At 32.4% G+C, this 14,792-nt stretch overlaps 2 protein-coding genes across 2 annotated transcripts; both read right to left on the bottom strand.

The window, feature by feature from the left end:
• Positions 1-3,238: 3,238 nt before the first annotated feature.
• On the bottom strand, positions 3,239-10,894 carry LOC123911562 (protease 2). Its single transcript, XM_045963009.1, has 11 exons — positions 10,478-10,894; positions 9,175-9,341; positions 8,397-8,619; positions 8,143-8,287; positions 7,857-8,060; positions 7,601-7,735; positions 6,920-7,048; positions 5,867-6,279; positions 5,412-5,628; positions 4,383-4,576; positions 3,239-3,860 (listed from the first exon to the last, which is right to left on the bottom strand). Exons 1-11 carry the CDS (start codon positions 10,858-10,860, stop codon positions 3,665-3,667), a joined length of 2,406 nt encoding a protein of 801 aa, XP_045818965.1. The 5' UTR covers positions 10,861-10,894; the 3' UTR covers positions 3,239-3,664.
• A 1,334-nt stretch (positions 10,895-12,228) lies between these two features.
• Positions 12,229-13,524, bottom strand: LOC123911561 (probable transcription factor At5g61620). The gene is made up of 2 exons (XM_045963008.1): positions 13,281-13,524; positions 12,229-12,889 (listed from the first exon to the last, which is right to left on the bottom strand). Exons 1-2 carry the CDS (start codon positions 13,511-13,513, stop codon positions 12,418-12,420), a joined length of 705 nt encoding a protein of 234 aa, XP_045818964.1. The 5' UTR covers positions 13,514-13,524; the 3' UTR covers positions 12,229-12,417.
• Positions 13,525-14,792: the final 1,268 nt, after the last annotated feature.

Raw genomic sequence — 14,792 nt, 5'->3', positions numbered from 1 at the left:
AACCCAAGTCAACTTCCATGTCTGCACAGATACCAGCTGATTTCTTACTTTCCGAATCATTACACGCGTAGTGTTAAAGAGTCTTTTGGCTAATGTATCAGTCAAGGAGCCATGAGTTAATGTGTACTTAGTCAAGCACCCTGGCCAGGGTTCAGTTCTTGGATGGCCTGGCCAACAATATAAAATAACATAAAACTTAATTTATATTGCATAAGCTATTTGCATAAGCTCAAAAAAAGCTAGGCCAAACAGGTGTGCTTATTATTTAAGAGCTGGTCAAATGTAAATTTGGGAACACTTGCAAATTTCACCATCCTCAACCAAGTAATATTGTACTTTCAATGAGGGGTTCCCCTAGTTATCCTAATAATAATTTGTCACATTGTTTCTATCTATTAGATATAAAATCATTTGTGCTTCTTCTCAAAGCTTAAGGTAATAAGGTATTTTAACCTTGATTTCCAATTACCCACTCTCTTCTCCCTCGCCACAAATTCCCCATCCACTCTGAAAGATATTGAGAAAAACTCAGTTACTTGTGAAACAAGTTAACTGAGTTTCTACATTTTAACTATATGGTTGTAACCACTAACTACTTGTTGTAATAGGTTGTTAGTTAGTTGAGCTGTAACTAGTTAGTTAGCTTTGATCCTAACATTGTATATAAACCATTAGCTATGCATTGTATTATATTAGTTTTTTGTGTGAAATAAAATTTCTCTGCTTTTCTCTCAAGCTCACATTGAGCTCATCTTCTGGTTTGCTCTTGCTATCACACAAACTCAACATTGTTAATGGAGTTTCGGCTATCTTTTCACACCCATACACTCTCAAATAAAACTGTTATTGAAAATGTATTTACAATTATATTACATTAAAAATTATAGCGACATGGTTTCACATATTTAGAGAACAAAATAATTATTACGAAAATAAAAATTCTAGAAACTAAAAAAAAAAAGGTACCGGAACTTGATGTTGCAATGGTGATATTATGTCGTAGAAACATTGAGTGGTTGTAATTAAAACATTGAATTCAAGTGGTTAATGAACTCTCCATTCTTTTAGTGTATTCTGATTGTATCTTTTAGTGTATTCGGAAATTTATTTGTTCCTCAAAAGTTTGAATTCTATGTAAAACGACTTGATTCTCCATTCACCCCATGTAGTAAACTAAACATCGTTATACCAACCAACTAAATTGATAAGGAGTGCGATGTGGATTCATTTTCTCGAAAAACATCATCAAAAGAGGAATAGCCCTAATGTTAATGATTAGGATTAGTTGTTAGGAATTATTATTTTATTTAACTTTTTAAATTTGAATGTCAATATTATTAGGGATAGGATTTATTGTTAGATGAGTTTATCCTATTAAATAGGATTATCATCATTTAAATGATAGTAATTTTAGGATAAGTTAGTTATTAACCTAGTTTGATTGGACTCTTTTATTGTAAGACCTATTTTTTGTTTTTTTGGTTTACAATGTCGGCAACGAGGATCAAATTTAGGACCTCATGCATACTACCTCAATTCCTCACCAATAGACCAAACCTAGTGACTTATGTAAGACCTATCTAAAGACGTTCAGATTGGGAATAAAGATCATTCAATAATTATTACAAAAAAGTAGGGTTGTAAGTTCAACATGAATCAACAAGAGACTCTGTCCAGGACGAGTCCTCCGCCTTTACCATAGGTCAAAAGAAAGGTTATCCCGTGTCTAATGTCATGCTGCAGAAGCATACTCGTCCTTGTCATAATCTTTTTTTTATAATTAACAAAGAGAAAATTCTAATATGGACCACTCCTATAAGTGGTTCATCGTGAACCAATTCTTAAAAAATATTTAAAATTTCAACAACGACATACATTGTTGTTTGAAAGTATAAATTAATGACTTAATTGTACCAAAAAAAAATAAATTAATGACTTAATTGATATCGGTTGGACTAAAAAAAAAAGTAATATATATTGAATTGACTTCAATCATGTCATTATTTTAGCCGTAAAGATTAAGAGAGTTGTGATTTTTTATCGTAAAAAATATTGTCGACAGTCATTAGAATTTCGGATAATTGTAAACATTAGTCCACGGTGGACCACTTATGAAAATTCATAAGTGGTCCACTGTAGCACTGGCCTTGACAGAGTCTTTTTTTTTTTTTTTTGACGGAGTCTTTTCTTGAATTCACAAGTTTGTTGATAACAATTATTGATGATTTCTTTACCAAAAAAAATTAAAATAAATTATTGATGATTTTCATTACCAATCTAAATGCCTTTAAATAGACTTACAATAGAAGAGTCCTAATTAAATTAGATTAATAAATAATTTTATCCTAAAATTACTATAATTTAAATTTTAAAGATAATAATCTTATTTAATAGGATAATTTGTTCTAACAGTAAACCATATCCCTAATAATACTGAAATTAAAATTTCATTTAAAAAGATAAATAAAATAAAAAATTCTAATAACTAATCCTAATGATGAAAATTGCGTTATTCCTTTTCTGATATTGTTTTCCCACAAATGAATCCATATCATCACCTCCCCCTAGACCTTAAATTTACTGTCAATCAGTTTGGTCGTGTGTTCTCCTTTTGTTGTTGTGCCTTTCAGGTTTGGGATAACAAATAATTGCCGAAGGTTCTACTCATTATCTCGTGTCGTAAGCAATCCTTGTGATCCCTTTAGCCCGCGTTCAAAGGCTCGAGCCATATTCATAGCAACTCCGAGATTTTCTGGTTGCTGAAGTTCAATGTTTATCCTCAATTCATCAATCAGCCCTGTCCTAAATAAGTCTACTTGTTGTCTAGGCTTAAGATCATGAGTTCTGGCAAGCAAGGATTGAAACCGGCAATGATAATCTTCCACAGATCTAGTTTGCTTGAAGTTGGCGAGTTCTCCCAATGGATTATTGCTCATAGCAGTCCAAATCGTATATGGCAACATTCCTTGAAGCGTGCCCACTCTATTTCGAAAGTCGTTCTTTATTGTTGCCAAATCCGCTTCATATGTTGGCTCGTGATACCAAATTGTTATGGTCCCTGGTCTGGGATCGTAGTGCACGATCTTAGAGGCGGGAGAACTTTTCTTTCACAGATGGTGAAGGAAAAAGCAAACGCGTCCTTGACAGATTCTCTTCTTGAATCCACAAGTTTACTTTTAGATAATAATTCTTGATGATCTTTATTCCCAATCCGCATTAAACTAGGTTAATAACTAACTTTATCCAAAATATCATTTAAATACTAATAATTATTACCTATTTTATAGGATAATTTGTTCTAACAATAAATCCTATCCCTAATGATACTAAAATTCAAAATTAAAAAGATAAATAAAATAATACCGTAATTCCTAACAACTAATTCTCATCATCAGAATTAGTGCTATTCCTTTTTCTGATGCATTTTCCCACAAATGAATCCACATCAGAGTGTCACAATTTATATCATGTAAAAATAGAGTTCGGTAAATTTACCTACAAAGATAAAACCTACATAATATAGATGTTGAAACTTGCCTGCATCTTGCATCTCTGAAGATTGACTATGCACTGACTAGGAGGATCAAATAACTCATCCTTTTTTCCATGAAAACTCTTCCACTAGTAAAAAATAACCTTGCTGAAGCTGGCATAATATATTAACTTATTCATTTAACATTCCAAAAGCTTTCATGAAGAAAGCATACTCATAAGCTGTTTCGTCGCACTGAGCATAGCGACCACCTTCACCAAAATGGCCACCTATCATACTTGTTTTCATGATGACACCACGAGAACAATGAGAGCAGGTACTATCTCGTACTTTAGCTACCCACTTAGCACCTTCCCAAACTCCAACCCTGAGAATGAATGTCAATCGCTAACATCAACCTCTTTGAAGCAACTAACAGTAGATGAAAATGCATATAACTCAAGAGGTAAAGAAGAATGCATAAAAATATTGAAGTAAATCAGCAATTTAGTTATTCAAATTTGCGATATAGCAATTTATTCCCTTAATTTGAACAATGTCAGCCAATTTGGTCTATTTTTCCCCAAATTTAGCACCACGACTTTAAAGGTTCAATGTTTGTCTTGGATCCACCAAGAGACTATTCAAGTTAATATGCAAGTATTTTATTGGTTTTGATTGATGTTTACTAAATAGCTATTTTGATGGAAGGACTAAATTGATCAATCTTCTTTAATTTAAGGGACTAATATGCTATTTCGTAAATTTGAAGGACTAAATTATTTGACCCTTATAATTTAAGGGATAGAAATGCTGATTCGCTCATAAATATTATGTATGCACTGCATCTGGTCCTTGCAAATAACTAAATATGTAAATAATGCAGAGATATAGGGAAGAGTGAGATTGCCTTGAATCATTAACTGCTGCTGTAACCATAACTGAAGGAAAGCAACAACCTTGAGGGATGTTGTCGTAAGGAGAAAAACTAAAAATAGAATTGAAGTTCGATTGAATTTGAGGATCTCCAAATTCTTCATAATCCAGGATTGTAAGGGGCAGACTTGGATCCAACAAAGTGTTGCATACATCAAGAAATGGCACCTGATACATATAATATAACCCATCCGAGTATAAGAAAAATAAAATAAAAATAAGAAAATATGGATAAACAATGTAAAATATTGATTGATTGTATTATCCTTCTAAATCAAAATAAGTTAATTTATTTACCCACTTAATTACCACATTTATAAAAAAAATTGATACATAGAAGGCAGAGCAGAGATGATGCACGTGTGCATGACAATGTCCAAAACTGGTTAATTTTCAAATTAGTTTCAGTTATGTTCCGAACCAGTTCAGAACCGGTTTATAATTACAAACTGGTTTTATGGTTTGGTTCAGTTTTTAAAAACCACTTTCATCATGTACAAATGTTCATGGTTCATAAACTGAACTGAATTTAAATATGCATCACACTTATCACACTTGATAGGGAAATAATGTTTTACTTTACATTACAGACATTTAAATACAAATTCCAAAACAAACGCACAGAAGGGGAGGGAGAGAGGGAGGGAGAGAGAGAGAGAGAGAGAGAGAGAGAGAGAGAGAGAGAGAGAGAGAGAGAGAGAGAGAGAATGGAATTCCAGAAATCTAAAGAGCTATAACAATCTAATAGTAATGTCATATATTTCATTGAAGTTTAAAAGTGACAATTCATTATTTAGAATTTTGACAAAACAATGCTTCAAATGAGTTAATTGTAGCCAAAAAGTTGAAAAGGGTTTAATTAAAAACTTAGATTTGAAATGTTTGAACTCTTTCTCCACAACTCAAGTTATCTCTAACAAATTGGTTCAAAAAAAAAGTCATCGCTAACAAATCATCCTTCACAAAAAGTCTGTAACAAACAGTGATATTATATAAAACATACCTTTAATATGGCGGCACGAAAGAGTTGTGGATGCATATTCATAGCTGCACCAACAAGAAGGCCGCCAGCACTCCAACCAATAGCACCAAGCTGATCTCTGTGGACGTAACCCTCATTAACCAGGTAGTTGCCACAAGATACAAAGTCAGATATTGAATTGTGTTTGTTTAATCCACTCCCGGATTTATGCCATGAACGACCTCCACCACCACCACCTCTGGTGCAACATAGATGGCCAGATAATTAAATATATGGATATGCAAGTTAGAAATATCATAATAAAAACTTCCAATCTAATATGTTCAACAAGATTATATAACAAAACCCAATATGCAAAAACATTCAATTTCAATGATCTCAACATATAAGCATATCACAAGAAACAGGCCTATCCCATATATAAAAGACCAAAATAAAGCTAGCAGAGTTGTGAGGATAAATGTCAAGTAACCAACCTTACATCAGCAAATGCCACAACCCAACCACGGTCCAATAAACTCAGGCGATCCGAAAACCAGCTCTTATCAACATCTTCTCCATATGCTCCATAGCCTATTAAAAGTCCTGGGCGTTGACCCTTTTGCCAGAATTCCCTAGAGTACACAATGGTTAGTGGAACTTTTACACCATCATGGGAAACAACTTCCTCTCGCTGACAACAGTATACTTCTGAAAAATCCTTCCATCTTTGTGAATCAGAATCCGAGGCACACTCCTTTTTATCGTTGCATGGCTCTTGAATTTTATTATTAATAAGCTCAAAAGGTGGGATGCGTGACTGACCAACAGAATCACAATTCACTTCCTCTTGATGCACAATTGAATATGTCTGTCTCGACATGTCATAGTCAACAATAACATCTGGCATCTGTTCACTCGCAAAGAAAAACCAGGTTAAGTTAAAGGAACTAGATATAATAAATCAACAAATATTACTTTTTTTTTTTGGTCAAGTAGCCTAGTGGCAATCCGGGGTTCGAACCCCGACCACTCCAATAATGTCCCTGGTAGCTACCATTTGAGCTACACTTATGGGACAACAAATATTATTTTAATGAAATCACAATTCACAACACCATTAAATGCACTAAAGGATCAGCTCCCATGATTAAAAATAAGCTAGATGTAGATTTAGTCACAGGTTTAGATATGAAGAATACTTCTTGTGACCTATAGTAAATGTAGAGAGGTGGACTTGTACTCGATAGAGACCCTTTAGAGCCCTTACCAGGATATTAAAAATGAAAGAATATGTTAAACAAGTGGACTCAAATTTTCCATAAATATAAAATAAAGAAAAATCAACATGTTAAAGAAAGACAATGCTATTCTCTGCAAATGTTGAAGGGCAACGACATATTAAAATTAGTTTAGCTTTATAATATATTATCAGTTGGAAGAATAGTAACTTTGTTTACATAATACAGAGAAGACTAAACTAAGTATTGCATTGAAAATGGATTTCAACAAACACATTCACATTTAGCGATCAGATTAAGTTATCATACCACAGGTGATGAAAGCACCACACGGTAAACTGCATTCAGGAAGTCGTGATTTGAACCAGGAATGGCACTGCATGTATTTGATGGCATAGGAAAGTACCAAGGTTTCAGGTCTTGAAGATATACTTCATCCTGCGAAGCAACTCAATATGAGGACAATATATTTTAGACATTTAAGTTTTAGATTCGCACAGCATAGTTTATTTATATTCCATATTGGATGAGCTTTGTCTTAAAATTATTAACATCCCAGAGATGGAAATCCCAGTAGCAAATATCTAAATATATCTGCAAACAGATGACATCCAATATAGTTTATCATTTGGATTTGAACATTCATATTGACATCATTTTATGGTCTCTTTTGGAAATGGGGAATAAAGGCACACAAATCCATGATTGACACGATGGTTACACAGTAGTGTATCTGTCATTCTATTGCTATGGGATAAAATTTTATGTACAATGAGACAACAAGTAACATGACAGAGCAAGGCCACAACATATTTTTATTTGGCTCTTTGATTATCCTCTTCATATCATAATTTTTATTTTCATCAAATTAGCAAAAAATTCGATTAACTAAGCTCAAACTAAGCCATTCAGTAATCCCATATAAATTAAGCTTATAAAATGTATATCAGATAGCCTCAGTGTCATTGTGATTGAAGTTTAATAATATACCTTGAAATCAATTTGGAAAGGTAAGTTCAAGGAACATAACATAGGAAGACCTTTCTTATTGAGGAAAAGAACCAGATGTCCATTAAAGATGTCCATATCACATAGCCTTGTATCTTTATCAGGAAGGATGATATTCTGAAAGAAGAGCAAACCCAATCGGAGTTAGAGACACGATAATGATAGCATTCACACACAGATGCACAGGTAAAAGAGAACTCAAATGAGAGAGAGGTGTATGAAGCTCATCACACAGAACCTGTAATTTAGGCGACTGTATATCTTCAACTCGGCACCTAACAAGGTAATACTCATCGCCAAACCATTTACCATCAGGCAAAGGAGCATTAGTAAGAATATAAAATAGACCAGAGTGATGTTCTACAAAATACTGTACACCAGAAGTACGTTCACATAGTCTTTGTAAACCATCCATTGGATTGCCGGAATCTATAACATAAACCTGTGATAAGCATCAAGATAAACATGTCACTAGAAAAGAATTTTTTTGTATAAATCATAATAGAAGACATATAAGTTCCTTCCTCAGATGAAGTCCTTGAGTTTGAATTCACAGTAATGAACTTGCCATCCTTTGTGCTTGTTATGTCCACACAAAAACTGGAATCGCTTTCTGTAAATACTGGGAGATCATTCACAAGATCATATCCTAATTTTCTGCAGAGAACCCTGCCATAATATCATACAAAAGTTAGGATACAATCTTAATGCAACTCTCATTCCCTTCCCCAAGCCCAAAAAAATCCACAAAACAGGAAATCCGGTTACAATATTTTGCCTGTAAGGTCGGTGATTTTCATCTGATTGAGTATAAAAAAGGGAACTTGCATCTCGAGACCAAGCCAAGCTAACAACACCATCAACTTCTACTTTTGGGTCATTTAGTCCACTTCTAAGGTCTTTAACCTGAAGCACAAATCGTTCACCACCAGAGGTGTCAACTGTGTATGCAAGGTAGTTATGATCAGGTGAAACTCTACATGTTCCCACGTGGACATACCCTGCAGTATTGAATATACTGTCAAATATCCCATGAAGATTCCATGAAGATTCTAGAAGAATTTAGCATTTATACAATTTGAGTATAACAACTATCCCATGAAGACTCACTAAAGGTTAAAACTCTGAACTTATCAGATTCAATATAAGTGTGTAACAAGATCAAAGTATTAAACATGTCACACTTACATTCAGTATCAGTGTACTGGTAAACAGCATTTTCGGTATACAAGGGTAGCTTAGTATGAAGTCCGGATACTCTAAAATAGAAGAAGTATCCGTATCAGATATGTATCATAGAAGTATCTTATTATTTTATATTGTTTTAAAAAAACATTATTGAACACGTTAGAGATACTTTATTGATACTCCTATGATACTTTCGGATACCCGACCATGTTTTTGAAATTCAAGATACGAGACGACAAATATAAGTTTTCTTATTAAATTTTATTAATGTATCTAAGTCGTGTCGTATCTTGAATTTCAAAATAATTCGGTATCCATGTCATATCGCACCCGTATCTGAGCTACGTATTCAGACTTCACTAGCTTACCATATCTCTCTGCGAGTTCATTCCAGTCAAGCAAAACCTCCTCGTTTTTCGATCTTGTCATTCCATGCCGAAACAAAAATGTCTTCAACCAACCACTTCTCTCTGTTTCCAGCTTCCTACAAAGCACAGGATATTCCTTTCCCTCTGGAATGTACTGATAATACAACCTGACCAACAGATCAAAACCAATGCATTAAACTCAAAAATAAACAATTGTGTAGAAAATCATTTGTATAGTTCCATTGACACTATCAATTTTCAGAAAAGTAAATATCAAATCATGCCTCAAAAAAAATATATTCAGATTAGTTTTCAAAAGATTAAGTGTATGTAATTCAATCAAATTACACTATGAAGCCACTATGTTATGTTAGTTTCTAAAACATTTCTATTAACATCTATGTGGTGAGACCTGAGATTTAATTTAATGTAAGTTATGTCATGTTATGACTTAAAAATACACTATGAAGCCACTATGTTATGTTAGTCTCAAAAGATAAGTTGTTTATTCATAAACTACCTTGACAAGCTTATAAATAATACATAAAGCTTATTTATTTTCATAAGATGTTTTCCATAAGCTGAAAAATTAGCCAATCCAAAAGGGGCCCTTTATCTTTTGCTATAAAAATAGCTTATGTAAGCTTATACATAAATACTTATTATGATAAGGCTCTGTTTGAGAAGACACATAAGCTAGCTTAAAGCTTATAGCTGATAGCTTATAACTTATAGCTTATAAGCTCATTTGGTTAAAAAATCTCTGTTTGGTAACAATTTTTCAAAAAGAGCTTATAGCTTATTTTTCAAACGCTATTTGAAGTAGCTTATGAGCTTATTGCTTATAGTTTATCTTTTTTTCTTCCAATTTTACCCCTATCATCTTACTTGAACAAAACTAAATATTAATTAAACATATCTTTTTTATGTCATTTCATATTTATAAGTTAGTTCAACCGCTAATTTGACCAAACATTACAAATTCAATCGGCTAGTTTATTTGCTATAAGCTAAAAGTTAGCTTATAAAGCTATCCGCTTATCACCTGTCCGCTATTTTTTACCAAACAGAGCCTAAGTGTTTGTGCTATAAGCCGTTTAACCAAACATGACCCTGGAGATTAAAGGACATGTAGGAGAAGCCATTATTTTGCAACTTTATATCAATAACCCTATCATTCAGCAAATATTATTATGAAGTTTAATTATTTTCTTTCAATTGAATTTGAATGTAAATACTAAATAGCTATAAAACAAAAATACAGAAAAGAAAATGGAGTAAGAAAAGTAAGTGAGTAACTAACCAAGGTCCCCAACGCTCAGGAGGAGTGGAAATAGAAGGAGGTAAACGAGTTTTCATCTCAGTAGACAATTGGGAGCAGAGTTTGAGAGTATCAGCCATGAATGCGTTGGTATAGCTGTTTTCACGGTTAAGATGTTCCAATAGATGGGGATCCTCTGTGTTAGACATCCAGTGATATGGGTCCTGCCATGTCCTCCCGTGAGCAGATACCGTGAATGGGATTTTCTTTGGGGACGGTGGAGGTTGCGGCGGAAATGGAGCGGAAGGGCGGAGGCAGCGTGTAGAGAAGAAGGAGGAGGTGATGAGTGGGAGTCTGGCGTGGGAATGAGGAAGATGAACGAAGAGGCGGTGTGCCATGGAAGTGATTTTCGAATTCAAACTCATTAGTCACTCTGCACACACTAGTAACGTAAGAGTTTGTTTGCAACGGTATTCTAAAATAAAAATTAATAGGATTTTAAATACTAGACAATTCAATTGATTCAATTGAATTTTTTTTATTTTTAAATTTTATTGTTTGGATGAAAGGATGAAATTTCATTAATTATAAAAAAATTTGTTTGGGTAATGTAATTAAATTTTTTTCACTTAATTTTATTTATCTTAACAAAATTAACCATAAATTCAAAAAAGCGACCGAAAACCTAAAATTAATCGTAAACCCAAAAACCACTTGAAACTCAAAAAATCGGCCCAAAACCTAAAATCCCTTGATTTTGAATGCTGACCCTGACCGATACTCTTACTTTGATTTGGTTGACGACGTTAACGAGTTGGCTACAGATATTGGGTGCAATGATGCATGTTTGTCGTAAGCCTTTCGTTTCTTCATCCTGGTAGTCAGTCAAGAAACCCCATTAAAACTGATTCAGAGGTTCTTGACATTTTTAAGCTCAATAACATGTGTAGTTACATCCATGTGTATGCTACATTATTAAATCATCATCATGAAGAAACTGAAGTTCTTAGGCAGGTTGTTGATACAATAATTAGTGATTATACCATCTGTTATGCCAAATCCATGGAAAAATAGTAGTTTTTTATTTAAAATAAAAATAGTGTTAAGTTGACAAGGGAGGTTTTTATCCATTTTAAGAGATCTAACTCTAAGGGAGGTTAGTTTCTAGTGTAAAATTATATGAATGGTTAACGGATTAGTTAACGATGTTAAATTGATAAAAGAAATTTTTTATCTATTTTAAGAGACCTTTGGGTTGGTCAATGTCAAATGTAAAAATAGAAGCGATGTCTGTGTCATTTAAAGAAACCTCAAGGGAGGTTAGTGTATTTTTCCCTTGAATCAATGACATAAACTTAAAAGGAAATCAGCCATTATTACAATTAATAATGTGATTATATTTTGGGACCAATGAACTTTTTTTGTCTCCAACGAAGAGGAAGATACTTTGAACGGAGGAAAAAATAATTTTTCATGATAAGCACTCGAATAACATGTCTAATATTTCGGAAAACTCAAATTATTTGCAAGAACAATAGTCTCTCCAAAACATCTCAATTTTTTTTTATTCTATACGACAAATTATTTCAGGTTACTTCCCAAAAGAATAGTCTCTCCGGCAATTAATTATTGGTACAAACGGTTTTAACATGAGTTTAAGCCCAAAACATATAAGACCTAGATTATTATATTTATACTCTTCTAATGATAGTTTTCAAAATAAAATAAAAAAATAGAGTGCAAAGGCATCATATGACAATCCGTGACATCCCAACTAGGTTGGCACCCCATAGTTGTCACCTATCATTTGCAGCACTCTAAAATTATTATTAACAAACAACATGAATAATACATATTATGGGAGGTCTATATGCCAAAACCCAATAAAAACATTCAAGGACTCTCAACATCTGCCTCGTTAAAAACCTTTTAAGAAAAACCTAATAGGATAAAACATATAAAAGGAAAAGAGTGCAGAGCTACTAAACAATGCAAGGAAATAAAAACTCCTTATGAATTTGAGGCATTTCAACATTTGGAGGAGGAGTTGGATTGTAGTCCTTATAAAGAAGAGGGTGAAAACTTCCATTCCATTCGATTGTGTCATGGATTTGATGCATTTCAACATTTGGAGTAGGAGTTGGATTGTAGTCCTTATAAAGAAGAGGGTGGAAATTTCCATTCAATTCTGTTGTGTCATGAATTTGATGCATTTCAACATTAGGAGGAGGAGAAGTTGAATTGTAGTCCTTATATACGAGAGGCTGAACATTTTCATTCCATTCGGTTATGTCATGAATGCTTGTTCGTTTCCTCTTCTTCATTGCATCATCTTGACGAAGGAAGTATTTTTGAGCATGACTAGCAACTTGTGTATGAGTTTTTGTAACAACATGTTTTGCTATTTTTTTCCAATTTCCACGACCATACTTCTCGAGCCCTTGCAGAAATAACCTACATATATCAAAAAATAACAAGGGGGAGTCAAATTTTAAGGGTATACAACATAATATGATTGTTATATGTAATCATCAAAATATTTCACCTTAGTGTGTGTATATATATTTTCGGTATTCAACTAAATGTATATTTTGATTACACGAAAAATAGGAAAACAAAGATATTTATTAGCAAAATTCAATTTAGTTGATACTATAGGGATTGATGTCCCGCATTAATTTAGTTCGTTTTTCTTATGCCCCTCTTTGTATTAAAAAATAAAATAAAAAATTTAATGATCTCACTCTCTACAAAGTTGTTAATACAAATAGAGACAAGTATTAAAAATATAGTTTTAGCAAAATAAATTGATAGTTAATTATAAATTCTAAAATAAAATACATACCTATGTTCATCATGATTCCAATGCTTCACTTTCTTTTTTACATTGTTCTTGTCAGCCGAAGTGAGATCATCTGAGTATTGAGGTGATTCAACAACACTTGACTGAGTATGGAGATTATCGTCATTAAACAATAATTGGTTGAGCTCTTGCTCTTCTTCAACCGATTTTGCAAAACAAAGAGCTAACAATTTATCTGAGTAGCTTTTCACAAATTCTTCTGAAAATTGATCCATTCTTCTTTAGTTGTTGCCTTGTGAATTCAAAATTTTGTAGAGAGGTACCTCTTGTTATTATTTATATAGATATAGAGTAAGTGTTGGAAATACTTAATGGGCCCAACTAATTAGGTTTCCTAATAGTTAAAAATAAATAAAAATCCTAAATAAATGGTATTTTTTGTTTTTGACGGAATTGTAGACTAATTTGTTTTCTTTGAGGATAAGATAAGATATTTTTTCTAACTAATTGGATTTTAGAGTATACCTAATATTCATCCGTCAAAAAAAAAATTTAAATAAAAAAAAATCCATTTTATTCTTCAAATCCCAATTTTATTCTTCAAATTCCATTTTTTTAAAAATAAAAATCCTAAATAAATGGTATTTTTTGTTTTTGACGGAATTGTAGATAAATTTGTTTTCTTTGAGGATAAGATAAGATATGTTTTCTAACAAAATAGATTTTAGAGTATACCTAATCAATTTTTGAAACATATACCGAATATTCAATTCTTCAAATTTTTTTTTTTTAATCGACGGTTTAAAAATATTTTCACATGTATTCAATTAAATCACACTATAGTGTCACTTTTATAAGTTAGTTCATAACATATTTTCACAAACATTTACTAGTTGTGATTTAATTAAATGAATGTGTAAAAAAATAATACATATTGTGTATACAAATTAAATTCATAAAAGTATAAATTCTATGTGAAAATAAAAAATTACTTAACTGATCATGCAAAAGTAGCTCAGTTTGTAGCTACCGGTAACATTATTGGAGATGTTATAATTCGAACTCCGAATTCTATATTTTTATACACTTAAACTGTGAGTCTGGTTACTAAATTATAGGTTTTTTTGTTAACCCTCTGATTCTCAGGAAGTTGGTCTAGTATTTTAAAGTTCAGCGGTGAAGTAAGTAAAATCTGACAAAAAATAAAAGAAATGAGTCATATCTAAAAAGTATGATAGAGTATATCTAATATCAAATTTACTTGAATAAAAAATATATTAAGTTTGACTAAATTGGTGTATACAAATTAAATTCATAAAAGTCAACAATTCTTTTTGAAAATAAACAAAATTATTTAAGTGGTCCCTTAAATGTAGCTCAAATTTGTAACTACTAGTGACATTATTAGAGAGGTCGTGAGATTTCTTTTATTTTTATTTTTGAAACACCATATTTCATATTTCCCTATACTTAAAAGTGCGTGGCCGTATGGGAAACATGAGAAAAGCTGATGAAGTGATATTGGATATATGCAAAAATGAGGATAAGGAAGTG

This window comes from Trifolium pratense, linkage group LG2, assembly GCF_020283565.1.
Source record: "Trifolium pratense cultivar HEN17-A07 linkage group LG2, ARS_RC_1.1, whole genome shotgun sequence".
NCBI lineage: Eukaryota > Viridiplantae > Streptophyta > Magnoliopsida > Fabales > Fabaceae > Trifolium > Trifolium pratense.
The sequence above is the reverse complement of the archived record's forward strand: the minus strand, read 5'-3'. Positions and strand labels throughout refer to the sequence as shown.